Genomic DNA, 23854 nt, shown 5'->3' on the forward strand with positions numbered 1-23854 from the left:
CTGACATTCGTAATTGTGAATCCATACATTTAATGAGGTTTTATTTATATATATATTTATTTTTTTTTATTTTTTTTACTTTTTTATTACATAGTTTCATTGAGCATAACAAAACAACTGTGAAACCATAAGATACATATTTACCTAGTTGATGTGTAAACCTTGACATCTTCATTCATTTGAGCTTTCAAAGTCCTCTATCATGCGACAGCTTTCAAAGCGACAGTGCTGTAACTGAACTGCAGTTGCATCAGAAATACAAGAGCAGCTGATACCGTGGGAGTGTTGAAATATATCAATGCTACATACAGTAATAGCTCAAGGAGAAAATGCAAAGCTTTATTAATAAACTGATGATGGACTTTACAATATTTTGTCTATGAAGCCAAGAGTGAAGACGGAAGGTCCTTCACATTCAAAATGGCTATAAAAATATTTTAAAAATTGCTGGCTAATGCAAAATATCCTCTGCCTTAACACTCAGCTCTGGTTTTTATATTGCAGTGCAGCAATTTAAATCAACCGCAATCAAGGTGATCGTGACTAATCGGGTGACTTTTAAGGAGAAGTGTGTCATGTTTCAACATAACACCAATGTGTCAAAGTAACACCGGCGTGACAGCAAGTAATGGCAGAACATATCTGATTGAAATTCTGTGTGGGAAAGGGCACAAAATAGCAAAGCCTGCTCTCCAAGAGTACCCAGAGCAAACATTACCCAAGAACAAAGAGCTCCCATGTTAGCACAGGCACGTCAAATACATCGAAATTAAGAGCAATACACAAACTTAGCCCTCGCGTTGAAGAAAGTGTTTTTGCACCACTATCAGCAACAAATGTTCTTTGAATTTCGTCGCAAGCATTTGATGCCAAGGGTGTTTTCTGGCATTGGATAAAGTACAGATCTAGGCATGTCATTAGTGACAGTTAGAAAATCCTTTGGAGAATAGCTATTTTAAATAAGTGCTCCAAAGAACATGTCTGTATGTTTGATCCAATTTAAAAGACAATCTCTTATTAATCACACACTTAGTCGCATCAATGATTTATATCTTAATGTGGTCACATGGATTTCAAATTAATTAAGTATTTATCAAAATTACTGCACATAAAACAAAATGAAATAGGAGAATTATAAACTTATGTTTAATTTAACTGTATAATTGTACAATTGTAGATCATTCTTGTGGATGCAAATCAAATAAATGTTTATACTTTATTATGTCAAATAGCTAAAAAAAAAAAAAAAAAAAAGGAATGGAATTGCAATTACAATTTAAGTGCTAGTGCGGCAAATCCTTCAAACTACGACTGAATTGTGTTGCAGACATAAATTTACTTACCAAAAACTATGAGACGAGTGTGTGTGTCTGTAGAACCCAAAGGATTCTGGGCTGTGCAGCGATACATGGAGCCATTGAGCTCTGCCGGCACTCTCTCCAGAATCAGCTCTCTCCCCTCACGCTCGGCACTGCCATCCAGTAGGCGGCCTCCCACCCGTGTCCAGGTGAAGAGTGGCTCAGGAAATACTTCATTCTACCAACACCCATTGGGGGATTGAGACAGAAAAGAGGGGAAAAGAGAAGAAAGAAGACAATGAAAGTTCAAGGCAGCTCAGACAGAGACTGTGGGTCTCATCCGAGCGATTAAAGGCAAAGCGCACATGAATTATACAGGTTCCAATTTCCCCCTAATGCCATGGCAAGTTAACAACATGCATTAATAATCAACACTTAACTTTACAACAGCTTGACGCAGATCCTCTTTGTGCTACAGTTGACCATTTTACAAAGTTAGCAGGAGCAGTTTTTTTTTTTTAAATTGAGCCTTACTGCAGAGATATTTAAATCGACAATCAGCGTATTTACCTTTCTGTCACAATACAACAGCACAGCATATATTTACATAAGGTATTTGTGGATTCTGTGTTGGTGTGTTCATCATTAGCGTACATCAAAAATATAAATCATCACATCTTTATTGTATATAACATTTCGAATAAACTTCTGCACAAGTCTACAAAGAAACTTAATTCACCCATCCATACTAACAGGTTGTATGGGTTAACCCTAACCCCTGCTATCTACTTGGCAATGCTCTGACTCTTCCTCTTTTGAATTTTGAGTTAATGTTAACATTGTCACAACCTGCTGGCCTATTCCAGGGATTACAGAATTTCAGACATATTAAGTTAACCATTTTATTTTATTTTATTTTCAAAAATGAAGAAAAATAGCTTACAAGGTTCATCACCAAGAAGCTGGTAAGGGAGCCTTTTGTGTTATCTGAAAGGCAGAAGCCAAACTTATCAGTCTTTGCACGTAGCTCTATCTACTTGTGAAATTCTAAAACCCACGTCCAGTGAAGGATAAGGGAAATTTTCTTCTTGATCAGTCTGCATCCGTTAATGCCAGGCTGCTGAAGGTCCTGACTGGCTTCGTTTCATGGCCGAGCCTGTTTGTTATAACCAATCTTAACTCTGCTCAAAGAGACGCTTTAAAAGAATCCCAAGGTCACTGAGCAAACACAAACACATGTATAAACATGTGCAGCCAATAGCTCAGTGCTCTAAACCAACAACAATATAGAATATTAATTTGTTCTCATAAAATAAAGAATATAAATCAAACATGACATCTGACTTGTGATTGCTGAGCAGTGTCTGGGAAGGAGATTTGTGCTCTGGGTCATTGGTGTGTTCTATTTAAGGATTAGTCCTATTTTCTTCACCTGACTGGGTTTGGGTGCCTGGTTTTGGTGTGACATTACTGTCAAACAGACCATCACTATCCCCAGGCTAGTCTCACCAGGGGCATAGCTCTATTTAGCAGGCTATGATAGAGGGACAAAGTCAATTTAGGATTATGCAGCAGTAACAAACATATCATGGAGACTTGCATTGGTGCTTTGTTTGTGATCCTTAAACGCATTAAACAGGTCACAGTCACTCATATTAGGTTGTTTTCCTCTTTAGATTAGGTTTATTACATAAGGTTTTATAGAGAGCAAATCACGAAACACAGTGAATAAAGTAATTTAATGACATGTCAGTATTTGGTTTATGGCAAAAAAAAAAAAAAATGAGGTTCACAATTTTTATTTTTTTATTCACACATAATAGGAATTAGAGCTGGGTATTGTTGAGAACCTCACAATTCAATTAAATGTTGAATCCTGCTTCAAATACTTCAATTTTAAATTGGTAACACACAGCATATATTTCATTGGCATATCTTTTTTTTCTTCTTCCTGCCCATATGAACAGCCATTATACGCATTATATAAACAGTATATACATTAACGTTATAGAGCAGCAACATATCTGAAAATAAAATAGTAACTTAAAATACAATTGAAGTGTATGTAAACATAATCTTAGTGGAACGTGATATAATTTTTTTAATCATCATTTTAAGCATATTTGAACAATATTGCCATTCTGACCCAAACTGGAGGCAATGCACACCAAACCAACAATAAACTCAAAGAGATGACGACAACTTCACATCAGTGTTTTATGCAACACCAAGCTGATGTAGCGTGCTGCACCAAATCAGGCTGTCGAAAGGACATGCAGCATCACCGGCCATTCTCTGTGGAAATGTAGCAAGCAGTACACGTAGCTATGGAATCTCAAACATTCTTGAACACACGGTTCTCGAAAGTGTTGCTCTTCACGGCGAATCCACTGGCCGGTGGGTCTGGCGAGCGATGAATGATAGTGAAAGCAACTGTTTTCCGTCATTCTTGGTTAACCCAATACACAAGACACGACATCAGCGACGGCGATAAAAATTGAACACTTTTCCACTTTTTTGTGTATCATCGCTTTTACGTGTGTGCAAATTTCAGCATTTGCTTGGCTGGAGAAGGGCGAGTGACCGTCGCCCCATAGCGCATGTTCCAAAGAGAATGAATGGAGAGGGAGCGACGTCGCCTCTTGTGTACCAAGCCCATTAGACTATTAAAATGGAAGAGAATAACTGAAACCCTTTTTTTCCATCCAAGTCTTTCAGACTGCTTGTCATTTATTACACGTCTCACCGTCTGAGGGGCTCAGAAAGATTTAAGGCACTTCTGTTTGGCTTCAGAGATGATGCAAACAGTTTGATATAAATACAATGTTTGTCTTCATAATCAAGAATACTGAAATGATAAAATTAAAATTTGAAACCCAATTTTGTAAAAGTGAATATTTTATGAGCATACATAAACATCAGAATGAAAAATCATGTCTATGCTCAGATTTTTGACTCCCAAATCTGAAATCTCAATAAACCTTTCTGTGAACGTGCAAAAACACTTGCCTACACTAAATCCGTCCATTTCTGTAAAACCCCTGGAAACCTACCTGGAATCCTTGTACAGAGATGCGCACTGTGTCCCCAACCTTTGCCCTAGTGGGGGTCATGAAGAGTTTAGGACCCTTAGGAGAAGCTGAAAGGAAAAAAGGAGACACACACAAGACAAAGGTTATTGTACTGAGCATGGAGAACAAATCCTGCTGGACACCTGTTTTGACGTCGAGGGAGAGCGACAAATACAATTTCCTGTCAATTAAGGTCACAGAGCGAGAGGCCAGGGACCTGCAGGTTCTTTCATCCAAAGGACTATGCTGGATTTATTCCCTTTTGGAGAGAAAGGGAACTAAATTGAGTAGATACTCATTACTGGAAAAGAATGAGAGTGCAAGGGGTGGAGTATGGAGGCAGCGAGATAAGAGGTACTCAGAGAGTTAATTCCCTTGTCTTGGTGTGGACAGCGGACCGCGCAAGGCTTTCATTTCCACCTCCTAAAACAATAGGGTGCAGCAGAAGAAGGAACAAACAGATTCCAGTATTATAATAATAATTATGAGGGGATTTACTGCTTATGCAAAAGGTTTTGAAGTTGGCTGTATGATTTCCATTAATTTTTAAAATAGAATTTGACTTTACAGCCTCTAAATTGCATGCTATGCGGCATCAGGCTATAAATACGTACTATGTGATTTATAATGATTAAGAATCCCCCTAAAGATACCTACGTCACATGCACTCTGGTTCCAGTATGTTAAATCAGTGAACCAAGGGACACATGCAATAAGAAGGACATCCAACCAGTAATGCATGGAAGCCTACATCTGGAGTTCTGTAGTCAAGCTGCTGCAACACTGTTTCCTATCTTGCCATGTAGTCTGGCATACTAAAGACATGTGTTCTGAAGGTGTAAATGTGAAGAAAAAAATGAATATTTGCAGCAGTGGGATGCATGGCATATGAGAGCTGCACCACTGGTTGACGAATAAAAATGCACAAGATAACAAAAATGTTCTATTATTCTTGTAATAAACTGCTAATTACAGATAATTTATCAATGATTCTGGTCAGTAATTTACATGCACTTATCATGGGTATGGATATCATGATAATTTGGCCTTTTAGTTTAACAATTCCTTTTTTTTTGAGGTGGAAAGATAATTCAATTCATATATATATATATATATATATATATATATATATATATATATATATATATATATATATATATATATATATATATTCTCTTCATTTCAATAGATATGGAAAAATGTCTATTTTAGATGTAAAAATATTAGTTCTTTTTCATACCCATTGAAAAAAAAAATAGATATAAATAAAAACCTACAAAACATTTACTTTCAGCTGTTGTAGGACTTATGTAAAAAATAAGCAAAAAAAAAAAACAATATGGCAATTCAATCACATACATCATGTGGTTACTGTGACTTAGCTTATTATTCAATATCTTGCCAAAGATGAATGGGATTTCACAAGCTAAAATTGCCGTGGCGGTGGGAAGCACTATCTTTCCTCCTCCTACACACTAACAGAAAGGTATTTTTAAATACTGGTGTCATGCAGTCACAGAGCTTGCAAGGCATATGGCCGGTAGATGATGGCCAATTTCTGGGATTTGCTCCAGCAGTGACAGTTGGTATCCTACGTCACTGACTTTGATTACGGCAGCATGAGTATGATGGACAGAGTCTCTCTTGGGTGAGGACACCACAAGGGAAATGAGCCACGGTCCAATGACACCACCTCCTAAGGCTCAAATTCTTCCCCTTACAAACGAGAACTGTTTTCACTTGAGGAGAGGTCGAAGAACAAACATGCCTCCCGGAAAAACAACTGTGCACCCTGTATCAGGTGTGCTGTGGCGCCAAGGCAGAACATCAACAGGTCCGCCCAGCTGTACAACAGACTTAGGGAAACCTGTTGTGTTAGCTGGGTGACTGGATCTGTTGAGAAAGAGGAGCCAGGGAGATAGGCAAAGACGTTTAAAAGGCCAGGCCAACTGTTGAATAACTCATTAAATCAAGTTCTACGTTATTTCAGTGGCAGACTCAACAAATGTGCTATTTTTAGAATCCCAGCAGGAATATAAAATATACTGGTGAAGGTAAAGATAATCTGTATAACAACCTACATTCAAATCTTCAAAGTGAACTTAGCAAACATTTAAATTCAGCAGATAAGTGCACCGTCTTTCATGCACAGATACACATGCGCACACACACCGACTAAGACTGAACATCTGCTGTTTGACTTTCTGGCAAAGCTTAGACTGAGGTGTGAAGGTGGCTGATCTCCTTTTGCCTCTGCTCAGTGTAGGAAAACTGGATTCATTCGCATCTGTGTTGATAATGAATAATAAACACCATCATTCTCTCCAATCCAAAAACAAATGCTGTTATTTTTATTGATTTTATTTCAATTATCAAGCTTCAATGTTCATGAATGTGTAGGGTTTTTTTTTTTTACAGATTACGAAAGCCCACCACCTGCTCTAGTAACATTTGCATGCAGGGCAGAGAGTGGTTCATGAATATGCATGGAACATGACATAATATTGGTCAAGTGTCAGGCTGTCACTCAGTCTCCTAAGGCAATATTAAATCTCTGAAAGAGTTATTACTTATGAGCTCTGCAAAGATCTCACATTCATTTCCTGACCACACTTACATACACCTGAGGGAAACAACTGGGTGTGTGTTTCAGTCAATTATCCTTTTAGAGCACTGAAATACAAATTAATGGGATATGGTAGCAAAACTAATCCTAATGTGACTCATTCCACATACAGTAATAATGATTGTTACCAAATATTGAAACTACTCAAAAAAATGATCCAGTTTGTCTTTAATCAATATCATCGTCACAATGAACATGATTAAAAATGTTACTGCCTCTGAAACAAAGGAAAGAAAACATCTTAGTTTCAAGATGGATCAAGTCCAAAGCAGGTTGGCTAACAATTTGAATTTTAAGTGAGGTCTAATTAGAATCAACAAATGCACCTTTTTGTGTTTTCTCCTCTTTAGATGTTAGGATTAAAGAGGAATGCCAAGTGATTCTGCTTCCAGCTCTTCGAAAGATCAAAGGTAGTAACACATTAATTACCTCAGTTGGAAAAGAAGCTTTTCAAAAATATTAGCACCTTTGACATTTGGCAATAATTTCACAAAACTCATTCATTGTGTCATCCTTTTTTATCAGAATCTTGTGAAAAAGGCAGAAAGCAGTTATAATCTACACTGCCATATTTCATCTCGACTTGACAGCTGATTTCATTGTACCTTCAAATAATGCAGTTATCTCTCTCTCGCATGGGCAGCAGAATACTCCTATTACTTTGATATATGCAGACAGTACCTAGCAAGTTTTAGGACAATTTTTATGGAATGTGATATTTCAAATTGATGACACCAATCTATTCATGAAATAGTTTCAACACTTTTTGTTGTAGTTCTGATGTTCTAAAAACAGGATGAGGGCAGAAACTACAGCAACCAGCATGTTTATGCTAGTGAGACACTGTTTCTACAATGACAGAGGATCTCTCCGTTTTATTTTTGTTTATTTATCTTTTTAATGGAAATTTGTTTGTATTTTTAACTAATTTTAGTAATAAAAGAATAGGCTTCTGCTTTAGGGGAAAGACTAAAAATAAGCTCCACCTAATCTGGCTCTCGTTATTATTTGATTTTAACACAACTCTTTTTCTGACATCAACTTTTTTGATTGCCACACTTAGATTTGTTTTCTTAAATCAGGCAGCATGGATATTTTTATGGTTGTTTGTGTCTTTATCCAATCTGCTCAATCAGCAACTGCTTGAGACAGAAGGTATCCTCTATCGTTGTAAGTGTAAAACAAAGAAAATTAGGAATAAATTGTTATTAATAATAATAACAAATATTATTAATTAATAACTGCAGTCACAGTTGTTGGCACTATTGCTGTTAATATAGTACAACCCTCCTTGCCAACAGAATAGCACTTTGAGTGGTAAATTACATTTAATTAGATTATATTAGTCACTTTTTCAGAATTCATTTTTAACTAAACTGGATTATGATTTTTGTGACTAATCAACAAAAATGTTTCAGAAAAAATACAGGTCTTAAAATTAGCAGAGCTCCATGCCAAGTCTGTTATGTATGTGTGGTTTTGTAAGAATGTTTTAGAAAAATGTTTTCAAAACATGTATGACAGATGACTACAGCACTATCCAACTAAGTACGTATTTTACGGCACACTTTAACAGTGATACAAAATTGTAACCTAAAGGTGATGTAAAGAAAATACCCACCCAATTAAAAGGCACAGCAGAAAAGACTGTGTGCATTTCTTATTAATTGAGACCTGGTAAATTAAATCTTATTCCTCACATACAAAAACAAGTTTCTGGCAAAATAATCTAAAAACTTGACATCTTTGAAGAGAAATAAATGAGAAAAATAGTCAGGGTGGGTAATGACTGAAATTGAAACACTACAATCTCTCCTAATCACAAGTGAATTTTGGCAATTCTTTGACTGTGACAAATTACTACTTTAAGAACAGGTTGCCAATCGATCGCACAGCTTTCCACTTCCTTTCTTATCCTCTGTTCCCAACATGACTCAGCTTTCACTAGATTTAGGTATTTTTTTGGACTTTGTGACTGTCCAACTGACTTTTAGGACAAAACATTGTCCAACCCTGTAATGCTCCCCAAAAGTAATGTCTCTGCCCTGATACAAGGACATCTTTCTTAGCTTCCAATTAGTCAGTGTCACTAAAAAGCAGGAGCAGCATCAGTGAGCTGCACATGTGCAGGGTAGTGTTTGTCTTGGGATAGAATTAGTTTACACTCAAATGTCAGCTCAAAGAAGAGGCTTCAGGTGAGTATAACCGACCTACATTTATGTGAGAAAACATGGCTGTGCATTGTGTGTTTGTATAACATTTCCATAGTAGGGTGGATTTTAAGCAGATTTTGTTACACTTTGTCATCAAATGAAAATCCATATCTCTGCACTGATAAAGTTGTTGCTTTGGAGCTTTCTGCCTGAAGAATTATTTTTAGCATCATGGTCTGCATAGTAAGGTAACTTTCCAGCAGTAACAGCAAGTGTCACAAAACAGTTTTGGATTTGCTTAAGGAAAATAAGAAATGTTAAAATGTGTTGAGTAGCTCTAGTTTTACAAAATCTGTTTGCAGTCTAAGCTTAGTCTGCATTTAGGAGTTTCTGTAAGATGTGAAAGAATTATCTTCTATTTCCTCTATTTTTCTGTGTAAAAATTGAGACATACAACGCAAGATTTCTCAGATAACAAAAGATAATGGTATTTTAACAAGAACTATATACTCATAAAACTAATCATATAAAAAGGCATCAACACTCTCAAAATGCTTCCAAAGTCATCATCAGTTAAGACTGCAGTCATATTTTTTTGATTTCTCATCCCATTTGATAACATAAATATTATTGAAAGAGATTATACATACAGGCAGGTAGTGAATTTGAGCTCCTTTCAGTTTATAACTGTTGTAATTCATCATGGCATGGAAAGTTTTCTCAGAGATTTTGATTCATGCTGACCTGACAGTTTAATACACTTGTGACAGATTTGTCGGCTGTTCATCCTCAGTTTGAATCTCCCATTCTATCGTATCACAAATATGCTCTAATGGATGAAAATCTGCAAACTGATGAGGCCACTTAAGTACAGTGAACTCAATGCTGTGTTCATGAAGCCAATGACTTTAAGACATGGTTCAATATCCCACTGAAGTCACTACAAGATGGTACACTGTTGTCATAAAATGATGGACATGGTCAGTTACAATACTCAGGCTGGTTGTGCTCAATTACACAATGCTTAATTAGAAAGTGTCTCAAAGCTGATTCAAAAAAGGATGAATACTGCAGTTGAGACTCATTGGACCAGACAAAATTTTTCAATATGATATTGTCCACAGTTGGTAAGCCTGTACGAACTGAAGCTTAACTTTTTTGCTGACAGGTGTGGCATCTGGTGTGACCTTGTGTTTTGGTAGCCCATTTTCATCCTGACTTATTGGGCATTCAGAGTTGGTATTCTGCATAATCAGTTTTGATGAGTTGTTATTTGAGCTAGTGTTGCCTTTGTATTGTCTCAAAGCAGTCTTCACCTTTTCCTGCGACCTCTGACACTGACAGGACAATGTTGTCCACACAAACCACACAAACTGACGCTTACTGGAAATGTTACCATATGCACTGAATTGGATCCATGTGACTGTCTGATTCACTGTTTGGGGTTAGTGCAGCCTATATGAGTACAGCTTGTAGAAACAAGCAACAGACACAAACAGCTTATAGCCAAAAACATAAATACGTGACTCTGCCTTCGGTATCAGACTTCTTTCATAATGACTAGCTATGTTTAGCTACATCACATACAAAACATGGACAACTGGACACATTTGATCCATATTGTTAATATATATGCTGGAAAAATAATTAAATAAAGCTTCAATCTAAGTATTCAATAAATTGTGTTGAAAAGAATACTAAATCACAAAACCACAGGGAACAAGTGAATATTCAAAACACAACCAGGGATGATTACAGCCAGATCAGGTTTATCCAAGTAATCATATTCTTATGTCTCTGGAAATTGAGGGAAATTTAATTTGTGAGAAAATTGAAGCATAAGACAGAGACACACAAAGATGCAAAGAGAATGAAAGAACCCACATAAGGCTATTCCAGCAAGGATGTTCCAGTTTTTAACTATGGCTGGGGCTGGAGCCAGTTAAGAAGTAAAATAACTGGTTTTCTTTTCAGCACAAAAGAGCCACATCAATGCCCAGTTCTGTCATTATAAAGATCTCATTTATTTATTGTTTAATCCTTCCTGAGTTTTTTGTTTATTTGTGAAGTATTGTAGTGGAGACAATGTAGCCACACAGATAAGCTTTTTATCCCAATAGCCCTGCAAATAGCCTTGGTTTATTACTGCTCTTTTAGTGAAAACCTTTACAATCCTGATTTGCTGAACTGGAGAAATGAACCAGCAGCAGGAATTGCACAGATTTTAGAGTAGGATTTATTAACACCATTTGTTGGTAGTGAAAGACCAAACACTTACAGAAACCAGACAGAAGTCAATGAGCTGTGAGCACAGCTGTAAACAGCACATTGACCTGTCTAAACTCCTTGAAATGTGATTTCAAAATCAAGCATATGAAGAAAATTAATATTCAGTTATGTGTTACTCTGATACCAATCGAACAATGTATCGTTTTTGATTGGCTGTTGTTCCCCCTAGTTCCTGACAAAGTTGGCCCAGTAGCAAACTGGTGCTGGGATAAATCTGGTTTTCGGTGCTGGTGGAAACGTAAAGAACTGTTGCTCTGTAAGCCTTAGTAGCTGTTAGGTACTGGTACTGATTTGACGGAAAAGGCCCCACACTGTCTGTGAGTAGCAAGGGCGAATACTTTCTGGATATCTGGTAGAAAGACTACATGAAGAATACAAAATGTATATTTTATTCCCATGATAGTGGTGGCCACAAAAAAATATGTCGTGAGATTTTTAACCACCATTATCTAATTAGGTTAAGAACTTCACAGAAAATAATGAGTTTCCATAGATTTATGCATGGTTTCTCAGTAGCATAAAAAGAAGCAACTTTTAATTAGATGGAAGCTGGTGGAAGGAGATAAAATACAGTGAGAAACAACACAGCTGTAGACATGGAGCAACCAGGGTCTCCTCATTCAGACTTTTCCTTACTTCAACCATTCCTTGCATCGTGTGAAAGATATTGTCTCTGTGTATAGTGTGAGGACTGTATGGCTCATTTCCAGAAGGACTATGCCAAAGTATAGCCTTTGAAGTCTTAATTGGGTAAGCTGGAAGCGATCTTCGTGTTTAGATAAAATAAGATGGGTGTATGCATCTCTCATGGATCACTACGAAGACTGTATACCTAACACACATCCCCCCAAGCACACAGACAGACAGACTGACAGAGAGAGAGAGTGAGAAAGAGAGAAACCCGTAAAGTTTACTTGAACTTCTCCTAAAGTATAATTCCTGTCTTGTTAAAGTATGAGTCACAATTTATTTGGTTGGAGTAGATTGCAATCTTAGTTCCTACTTTTTTTCTCCCTTAACTAAAACTATGAAATTTAGTGGCACGTCGACAGAATGAGGAGCTTACAGGAGGTGTTCACTGGAGTTTGATGAAGTGCAGCATCGCTGAAACTCTCTTTCCAATTATATAACATTGGTCAGAGTGTCTAAATTCTCATTCAACTTCTCTAATTCAGGCTGACTTTTTCAATAACGGTGCTAGGTTAACTCAATCTAGCAACAGACAGCTCGATGAATTGCCCTGTCACTCGCTTGGAGTTGTGCATTTGCTGCTAAACTCGGAATCTGCTCAGCTGGAACACAATTAAGCAGCATCAAATGAAAATCAGTGTTGTTCTGTGCGCATTTGCAAGGAGACACAAGGAGGTCCAGTCGGCTTCCGACTGTGACACGAAGACAGCACGACATTAAGAACAGAGAAATGAGAAAGGGGTTTCAGTGTTTGAAAAAGAGTAGAGGACCGGCAAGAAAAGCATGATAGAAAATTAAAACCAGCATGCAAAAGAGATCAACATTTAACTCACCCAGAGTGACCTCTGTCTGCATGGGCATGGATAATGCTGGGTGCTTAACTTCACAGCTGAAGAGGGCATCGTTATCCAGCTGAGGGTTGAGGGTCCAGGTAAGTCGAGCCTGTACCACAACAGAGCCGTCGCTCTGAGGGATCTGAGTGTGACTAAAGTAGTACAGAGGGTCCGTGCTGTGTACCCAGCGGGGGAACTCTCGGCTCACCACTGTCTCTGGAATGACCTCTGTTGCAGGGCTGGGTTCATAGGCCTGCTGGCCCTGAGTGTGCACACGCTGAGGGCTCTCTGTGTACAGACGGGCCGACCGGCCTTCCGGATCGAGAAGAGAGAGGGAACGCTGCAGTTTGGTCTCATCAAGGTCCCTGCTGATGAGTGGCCTGGCTCCTCTCCATCCTGCTGAGCCGGCTGCTCGCTCGCTGGTGGAGGGCTCAGTGTAGGAAATTACCTCTATCAGCTCGCCATCACGCTTAAAGTACACCTGATGAGAGTATTGAAAAATGGGATATTGAGGGGATGACAAGAAAAAAGACATATTTTAAATAAGATAGTGCATAAATGAAAAAATGCAATTGATAATACTACATTGTTCACCCACTTCCCAAAACATATTTAAAAAAGTTGCTTGTAACTTCTACAAACTTTTCTCCAAAGCCAAAAATATGTTTAGCTTTTCCTTTTATGTCCTGAGATGCCCAAAGCATCCTGGTTATTGTCAGACCCAACAGTGGAGCGCCGATGCATCCTATTTTATTTTGACATCTGTAACATGTTTGCATAACTTGTCAGTCGTCTATTTTTGCCTAATTGAATCCACTGGACATAATTAAGAGAGCACACACCTGCTTATGAAAAGCTCTCACGGTTAGCAGCGTATGTCTGTGTAAACAAAGCCATGAAGTTCAGATAATTGTCTTGTTCGTCTGCAAGAGGGGACCATGTCAAGGCCCAGATATAGAGAATCATTTCCGTAGCTGATAACTGTGGTGGATATTTCGCCTTTACGGTTCTACTGAGTAACCAGAATTTGACTGTATTCGTCAGATGGAGAACTAACAATCTAGAGGTACAGAAAGACATTCTGAAAACTCAATCAACAAGTTTAAAATTAAGAGTACTGTAATCTTTCTTAATCAGAAGACCTTCAAGAAACAAAAAAAATTACTCTAAGATGTTTTTAATCACAAATTAATTGAAGATTTCCAGGGTCTAAGTGTTTCCATAGAAATAAAAAATTACATAAAAAGAAACACCACACATCATTAAGTAGCTTTGGGAAATTTTTTTTTGGAAAAAAAAAAAAAAAGTCTCGTCTTTTGCTCATATGGCACAAAAAGACTAAATATCTAAATTCATGACAGTTTTAAAGGATGAAAAGTATGTGATTTTAGAATGATTTACTGCTTGACTGAAAATTGATAACAAAAACAACAATAATAATGATACATTTAATTTATAATGCCTTTTATACCTTTAGACCTCAAAGGGCAAAAAGAAAAACAAAACAAGTGATTGTACTGGATAAAAATAAATAAATGAATAAAAGAGATTAAAAGCACTCTTTCCTTACTCTATCTGTTTTTATTTATTTTTTTTTTTAGTGGAAAGGAATAGCATTATATTTCTACTGGTTTGTAAGAAATGTATTTTTAAAAAACTCATTCTTCGACACAAAGCGATGTCCTTAATATCAGGGAATTTACAGCCCCAGTCTATGAGTTTAATAAAAATCTCTGACTGCCTAATCTCTTGACAGGGAATTCATATCTCATTCCAGTACATGCCCAGAAGATATTGGCATTGAAACAAGGTTGTATAGTCTTTGCCTGTGGTAACGCTATTTTTGAAACAATGTGCCTTTTTCCGTGTTGTTGAACAAAAGGACCGTTCAATCCACAGCTCTTTTGGGGCACATGTGGTCATCTAAATTCTAATTTCTGAGGATCAAAGACATATTATTATAAGATGTGCATTTCACAGCCTTGTGTGCAGGTTTTTGGTATGCAGATTGTTCAAACATAGAACTAATGCACTCTTTCAAGCTGTGGTGCCTCAAGCCAACATTTGCAAAAGATACACTACTTGGACAGCATTTAAGCATCAAATTGTGTGTCCTTCTCTATGAAAAGACATTAACCTTTGAAGTGACGGTATAATCTGTATTGACACGGGGGTTTTGTTGTACTAGTTTTAAAACAGCCATCTCAGACTTCATTCCTGAATGGAAATATTTACTTTTAAATGGATATGACTAGCACAGCCTCATTTGATTCAACTTCCATTTTAGCTATTTCAAATAAATGGTCAATAATGTCCTTATCTGTCAGCCCTGATGATGATGTTCAGTGAATATTTTCGGTAACTGACACAACTCTGTAAGTTGCATGTGCTTGCAGGGTTGTAGAGTTTACAGCTTACTTTACAAATGAGGTCAGCCATCTTCAAACACATACACAGTTAAAAACCTAGCCTTGATCTCACTGATTCCACAGCACAATTAGATGTTTGAAATGGTGATAAATGATAATGACAAAGCAAATATGAATATTTTGGTAACTTTTGAATATTTTTGGTTGCATAAGTGTTTGAAATAATATAAAAACAGGGTGGAAATGGTTTTAAAAACAGCTACAATTATACATCCAAGCTTAAGTACATGCAAAAACTGCAACTAACATTTGGACATAGCAAGTTGCAATGTCAGAATATTGCAATCTGGTGCTGGTTCACTAGTGTCAACGCTACTGCTGACCATACACAGATACAATTTCCTTCTGCATTATTGTTTTGTCCATCACTATCTGACAACCAAGTCCAGTGGTGGTAGCTTCATGCTGTGCAGTTGTTTTGCAACCACAGGTACTGCTGCATTGCATGAAGTTGTTAGAAGAAGAACTAACTCCAGATTTTTTAACTTCACCCTCAAAAGTGAATGAAACTCAGACATAATTTGAGTTAGTAAAAATACAACGATTCCAAATCTGGGTTTAGAATAATATAGCATGTCAGCACTAAATTGGTCCCTGAAATCATCTATGTTGAATGTTCATGGATTTCTGGCACAGACACATAAAAGCAACTCTCAATAAATAAATAAATCCATATCTTAAATATTGCATTTTAGGTAGCAAAAGTCCAACAAAATACAACTTGTTAATTGACAAAAAGTATAAGGCTAATTTGGAGCCTAACTCTGCTAAAGACTCTCAAGTATCCATGTCCTGTTATCTGCATTTACCTTATGCTCTGAACCATGGCTTGAGATTCAAATGCCGCAATAGGCAGCGTAAACATTAGCCTTATCCACAATGACCCCATTGCATCTGCTAGCAAGTCTGACTCTTCACTGTGTACCAAAGCACCTCATTAATTATCACAGCAGGTGGAAGGAGAACAGTGTGGATTAGACAGATCCATGCACCCGTTTCATAGCTTTTGTTGAACAAAATGGTTTGGTATGCAACAACACCTGTTTCAGCTATAGAATTGTATAACAGAGAATTAAGTCAGTAAATCTGGATGAATGATTTGTTTCCATATCCATTATCAGGCAACTTGATTTATAGGTAAATTATTGAATAAATAGGACCTGATTTACTACCATGTGAGAGCTCTGTCCTCTGCATATTAAAGTCAAAGATAAGACTATAGCAAATGTATTATTTTCAGGTAAATATTGAGAACCTGCTTAGTCTTTCATAATAATTCTACTGTGACTTTTCCATTTGTCTACGTAAATTAATGTTTCATAAAATACATGACTGAAATAAACAGCATGTTGCTCCAGGGAAAGTGTGAAACATTATTTCTGTGTCATTATCCTGCTTGTTTCATTTCCTCTTCCATCACTGGCAGATCAAATCTACAATATGGATATGAAAGCAGAAGATATGGATATGAGGTGACATATGTAAAAATAAGACTGATATAAGGGCTGAGAGATATCAGTCACATTTGTGACAATGCCTAAGGTAAGTACTTGTGGATGTGTTGATCAGAGATAGTCTCTTCACCCACAAGATTTTATGTAGCAAAAATCCAATAAAATTATATGCAGTTTTAGCCTGGTTGATATAGGTTATATTCTTGTTTTGTGTTTGCAACTGATGCATCACCAATTTTAAGAGTTAATTATGTAAAGTTTAAGCCACATCAATGCAAGATTTTTTAATTTATTTCTAACTACTAACCATATTCATTATAACTTTTTCTTTGAACAGCACTACAAGAATAAAGATTTTCTAACATACAAACTTACCAGAATTTAGCTCTACAAGGATTTATGTTTATTGTCTCTTTGAATGTTCTAGCATTTCTAATAAATTGGAAACTAGATGGATAAGATTTCTGTTTATCTGAAATGCTATTTCTAAAACATTTACACAAGTGAAGAAAGCCACCCACCATTGTTTACCGTAATCATTCTGTTTATATTGATATTACTCTTAAAATGACATCACCAGCCTTTATTGCAAAGTTAATTTGTTTTTCTTTGAGCTTCTGACTAATTTGCTAAAAATCGAGTTTGTCTGACAAAGGGAAAAGTGAAAGCATATCCATTCTTTTATTCTTTTCAAATGAGACAGCAAACACTGATTAATTTTCCACATTTGATTATAAATCTGCCAAAGCAACACTTAATCTGTTTTTCACTGATACATGTCTCCTATAACTATAAATTGCTGCTTTCGACAAAGTGACATGGTCCCTTTTGTTGGGCAACGCTGTGAACAAGAAGCTTTTCACTCAGTTTATTGCAACTCATTTGCATTCATAGAACGGTTTTCACAATGTATATGTGTAAAAACACATTACCAATTATTGTGCTTCAAATTGAATTTGTCCATTGAGATGACTTGGGGAAAAAAAAGAAAAAGATATGAATAAATTGCTTATTAAAGTGGAGGTCACATTTATTGGCACCCTTGCGAAACATGTGAAATGCCCTGAAATAAATGTATAATTTATGCCAGCAACATAATTTCATATTAAAAGAATAAGTACAATCAAACCCCTATTTTGATATATTTCTCAATCAAGAAAAAAATATGAAGGTGAAAAAAACATGTTTTTAGTAAAATCATCATTGATGACACCCCTAATAACACCAAAGCAACACAGCTCCTTTACCATGCTAAACAATAAGCATTAGGTCATTTTTAACATTTTCAACCAGTATTTTGTGGAGGGTTTTCTTCCAAAAAAAAACTACATCTTAATCTCATCTGACCGTAGAAAATGGTTGCATTTAGTTTAACAATTATTACTTTTTCAGTGGTAGGACAGAAAAGTTTGAGTTTTAAACTTGAAAAACAACCGGCTGGATTGTAAGTAACATTGATAGTTTCTATGTAGACTTGGTGACCTCAAGTTCTAAAAAGACATGTTCTACCGTCCTTACCATACTTACCCTACCCGTCCTTACCCTACCTTACTGTGTATGGTAGCAATAAAAAGATGGGTCCTTATTGAGCATAGAAGCTATAAAAAACATATATAAATATATATAAGATCAGTGTAAATAAAATGTCACATATTACTAATCAGAACTACCAAGAAACTCCCAAACTCTGAAAAAAGTTAAGTTTAAATTAAAAATAGTTAAGTTAAAATGTATATATGGATTACTGAGGGTCCCAATAACTGCAAGAATAAAATACAAAAAATATATATATATATATATTTCTTATGGTTAGCCTTTTTTTTCTAACCCAAACCAAGTGTTCAAACAATTCATTGTCAAATTAGGCTAAAATCTTAATTTGTTTTAAAGCTTGATAGGCTTTTACAAGTTGTGCCAGTCAATGTGTCTGGAACTGTGTGTCCTTTTTATATGTAGAATAGGGAGTAAAATGAAAAACGAGCTTGTTAGGTGGTACATTTAGCTGTCATGGGACCTGGAAAGTGGTGCTCACCACCATGTAAAAGAGGATTTTGGAGTGTTTTTGGCATTGCAGCTCTATTGTTCTCTTACAAGCAGTGTTGCTGCATGGAATAAAGTGATTATCAATCACGCCTCTGTTATAAATCCCCAAATACTTCATACTCCAATATCTGCGCACAATGAAGGCAGACAAAACCATTTATTTGATGCTGAAATGAATTAGAACTGAAAAAAGAGATGTAATTCTAAGCTGGAGCCCATGCATAATGCCAAGACAGTCGCAAAATTAGGCTGGGATGGTATGAAAAGGGTGTCGCATTTCTCTCTGAATAGACAGTGATGAAAGCACCTGCACTCTGAACACTGCCAAGCTGCTCCCACCTCAAAAATATTTCAAACTCCAACTCTTTTCAAAATGTAACAATCATACTTTGGTCCATGTACACCTTTATGTTGCTGCAATTAATTATGGTCGTGTCAAAGGAACAAGGCAGTAATTTTCATAGTGACAGGATTTTTCAATGAGAGTACAGAAGCAGAAAAAAATAAGAGAGAGGCAACGAGAGAGATCATGGCCATGAGTTAATCAGTTTTCCCGTTTATTATTAACTGTTATTATGTTTCCTCTTTTCAATCAGTGCTTGCTTGTGCTCTAAGGATGTTCTAATAGTTGCACTGGGGAGATATGATTGATATGTCACCAGCTTGCTCAGTAACATCAGATGCCGACAGATCTTAAAACATAATGCCAGATACTTTTCACAAATAAAGTCTTTTAGTTTCAGCTTTTTCAAAAATATACCATCGGAACTTGGCAAAAAGTGCAGAGAAGCAATAACATTTGAAAGAAAAATTTAGCCTTGAAGAAGAAAGATTTATATACGAAAATAAACTGTTGTACAGTCATGTGCATATCAAGGTGCAGATCAAAGCAGGAAGCCACTACAGCACATAAGATCAAGGCTGAGAAGTAAGAAAAATGAAGCTTTTGAATATAAAAGAAAACCTATAATATGCACTCTGGCCATCATTGTCAGGCAAAAGTTCTTTGAAAAGAAGTAATGGATATGTATTCAAGGTTGCATAAAGACAACCAGATAGAAATAAGTGATGCAGAAACCCTATCATTGTACAAATGGTAGCTGTATGGTGTTCACATTTAAACAGCTATTAATTTACTCCGGAAAAAAAACAAAACAAAACAAAAAAAAAAAAACAAAAAAAAAACACATAGGCAGCAGTTTATGATAGCCTTATCATAAACTTGCTCAGGTTACATATAACCCGAGCAATGTTATATGTAGAACAGTCAGTTACATCACAGGTGATTCTTACTAAAACTGAATGTCATTAAAATGTTAATATTGTTCAGTAAAGCTTGTTCAATTGAAAAAGAGAAACCAATTTTTCGGTCTGGTGTTGCTCCTCTTCCTTTTGAAAATGCTCTATGCGTTCTCTATGGGGTTTAGGATAGGGCAGTTTGGTGACCGCTCAAGCAGCGATACTATGGTCACTAAAACAAACATCAGTACTTTTCATAGAGTACGCAGCTGGCAAGTCCTGCTGAAAACAGATTTTCTAACATCTTGTCAGCAGAAGGAAGTCTACTGCCTGTCCAGACTGGGAAGCAGAGTCATAGTTTAATGCACTTCTCTGCTGCTTCTATACTGTTACATACATATTGCAACACTGAGTCAATGGGCTGGTAACAATCCAAATAAGATAACCTAACATGATTTGCTCCTAACAGGATTTAGGAGCATACAAATAAATAAGTATTAAATAAGTATAAAATAAGGATATTATATAACATAATGCCAACTGAACATAAAAATAAAACAATTAAATGTGGTTTAGTAAAAATAATTTCTCTTCAAAGACAAAACATCTGCAGACCTACCCACATTTGTTTTCATAACCTGGAACCTTGGGTTGATTTGTCATTAAGTGTGAACAAATACCAATTTTTTCCAAGACAATTTTTTTAAATGAACTTTTAAAAAGTTTATTTACAAAAAACTTTTTAATCTAACCAAGTGCACTGGCCCTGAAAGAAAGTTGCATTATCATAGATTTTATCAGACAATGCTGTAACAACCTTTAAGTTATCTGTTCCATTTTATTTTCCTCAGTAACACAGAACAACACAGCACAGGACAATAACCAAATTCACACCCCATCACAAACTGATGTTCTTGTTAACAGCATTACTATTTCACTGCATGTTGCATTAGACAATGTAGCCCCATTGAAAAGAAGGGAATTGGACCCTGGGAGACTGGCTTGCTGGTTTATGTCAAAGCTGCATATTTTAAAAGTGCATTGCTAGGACATTAGATACAAAATGGCACTTTACACATCTAGAGGAGCCCCACTTAATATGGAAAAACAGACTATTTTTGTAAAAAACAACAACAACAAAAAACTAAACTAAATAAGAAAGTGTCTTTCCCATTTACTAGAGGAGAACAATAATTATTCTAGGTTTTCTTTTAGTACAGTTACACAAAGTCCTGGTTCTACTGAGCCACTCAGCTCTCAGGAGTCAAGACTTTATGGGATTCTTTACAAATGAAATGCATTCTATGAAAACCAGAATCATTGACATCCTCCCCTGAAGAGGCCTTTAAAAAATGAGGGAGCACCAGAGGTAAGCATAAAACCTTTTTTTTTTTTTCCAGTTGAGCTTTCTGAATTTTTAAAACATTATTTTCATCTTGCCTTCAACTTAGACCCAATTCCAACCAAATTATTTAGGAAAGTGTTTCCTTTGATTACCATCTCCATTTTGGATATGATTCATTTATCCCCAGTTAATGGATAATTACCAGAGACTCTTAAGGTTGCTGTAATAAAACCATTACTTAAACCCTTTTCTCAATCAAGATGACTTGGAGGGGACCTATTATGCTTCCTTGAACAAGGTGGGATACGTCGATGAGCTGTACACAACATGTTCATTATTTTTTTTTGCACAAAATAATTCTCATGTAAAATTTCACCTGCTGAGTTCTGTCTATTTTGAGCTCCTTTCAGAATGAGCTGTTTTACGGCTACGTCACCAATATGCAAATAAGCTACTGATGGCCATACCTAACTTATACTATACTCTGACCTTATAAATGTGAAAGTGGCTGCAAAACCAGAAATGCAACTGTACAACCATACATCTTTGACCCTGACACAGACCGAAAGACGTGGAGCATCCTACACAACTATAAAGGACGCATCAAGCGGTGTCCTTTATAGTTAGACATATTTAGTCTGCAGATTTGCAACAGTAGGATCAGATCTTTCCTTCAGCTGAGGTTTTTTGGCAAATCCTGCCAAAACAGTTGTGTTTTTTTCAGCAGTTGGTGATGGGCTGGGCTCAGCTAATTCTGACTTTGAATGATTGTAACATTAAATTGGCCTCAAGTAATAAATAAAGAACCTTGGTGGTATCTTTGACTAGAACAAATTTCTAGAATTTATTTATTTATTTCACTTCCAGAATATTGACAAACTTTTCAGCATCATTCCTGTTCAGGAATGATGCTGAAAACAAGTCAGTGTATTTGGGAGTTCAAGGTTGGACTATTGTAAACTATTACTAAAAAAAAGTTAAAAAAAAAGAAGAAATGAGGCTACAAGCCTTCTGCTTATCTAAAGCATTCTGATAAAAATAAATAAAAAAATAAAATACAAACAATGAAATTTCACTTTCCAGTGGCTCCCTGTTAGATTTAAAATTCTCTTTATTGATAACTAAGCTGTGATATATCATAACTCTGACTGTGTTATAGGTTTACAACAGAGCACTCAGACTGCAGCTTCCCTGGTTACTTTCTATCATTTGTAAAAGTAAGAATGGGAAGCAGATCTTTTACTCTCCTGTGGAAGAGAAGTGTGACAGTATGTCAGCATCATTCACTTCAGACTGTTTTGCATAGATTTTCCAACCCACATGGCAAGTAAAACATTTTGAAAATCCATGTTAAGGATGTTGAACCATGTTGAACGTATCAGCTAGTGTTCTGTAGCATTTACTGTTAATCTGAATGGTGGTAACTTGCTGATACATTCTGATTTCTGCTGACCTGGCTTTCCACTCACTCCCTAATGTTGTCGAAAAGTTCAAACACACACAGTATTAAAATCAACACAAAGAAAGAACATTCACCACTTTCGCTACACTTTTTTTTTTTTTTTTTTTTGCTGCTTTCTGTGCTCTCAATACAGTCTGCCTGAACCTTTCAATTACATTTCAACCTGTGAGGCTGCATCTCCAGCAGAAAATTTCCTGCTATGAGGTAAATCTGTGAGCTGTAACTGAGAAAATGTCCAGAAGAAATGTTTTCATGCATTCTCTTGAGTATTTCTCACACTGATAAATCCTACTAAGTTTTCATGGCATTTTGTAGCATTTCCAAGACAGTTAGGATCTGAAAAAGTTTAGTTGCAGGTAAAATAAGGACAGTCTGCCAGTATAAGGGAGAAATCACACACACACAAAACAAGAAGAAAAAAAAAATAATAATATATATATACTTTTTTGTTTTTCTCTCTCGTTTTGTTAGGATTAGGGTTCCCTTTCTTACAAGGCTACCTTATACATTTTGTACATTTTTTTGTGTATTTTCAGTACTATACTGCATCTTGCATTACTAAAGGCTAACAGAAATCTAATCATCTGACTTAAAGCTATGAAGAAGAGGCAGAAAAATGTTTGTCCAAACACTCAGGGAGATATATTGAGGATTTTTTTTCTCTAGTAGATTTTTCTGCTTTTCAAAATCTATGACCTGTTTTTTTTTTTATGCTAAAGGAGCACTAGAGATATTCAAGGAGTTTTTCCTCTTGTGATATTTGCTCACAGGTGTTTTCACTTGTCCCAACTAATTACACCCTCTTCGTGAGAGAGGAACGGTTGCTGTTACATCTGAGTCTTATCTTGATTTATGTTTACATTAGAAAAAAAATCTATGTCTACAGTGTATGAATGAAACATATCTTTTTAGTTTTACACTT

At 36.2% G+C, this 23854-nt stretch overlaps 1 protein-coding gene across 1 annotated transcript in view; it reads right to left on the bottom strand.

Moving 5' to 3' along the window:
* Positions 1 to 23854, bottom strand: part of igsf21a (immunoglobin superfamily, member 21a) — a 91728-nt gene that overhangs the window by 14729 nt on the left and 53145 nt on the right. Inside the window, exons 4-6 of the mRNA XM_015039818.1 lie at positions 12961 to 13441; positions 4352 to 4437; positions 1344 to 1536 (exon numbers count right to left, since the gene is read on the bottom strand). Of these exons, the coding sequence (XP_014895304.1) occupies positions 1344 to 1536; positions 4352 to 4437; positions 12961 to 13441 (760 nt within the window). The remainder of the gene's footprint in view (positions 1 to 1343; positions 1537 to 4351; positions 4438 to 12960; positions 13442 to 23854) is intronic.

This window comes from Poecilia latipinna, unplaced genomic scaffold (assembly GCF_001443285.1).
Source record: "Poecilia latipinna isolate Pla-1442-1.1 unplaced genomic scaffold, P_latipinna-1.0 Scaffold487, whole genome shotgun sequence".
NCBI classification, from domain to species: domain Eukaryota; kingdom Metazoa; phylum Chordata; class Actinopteri; order Cyprinodontiformes; family Poeciliidae; genus Poecilia; species Poecilia latipinna.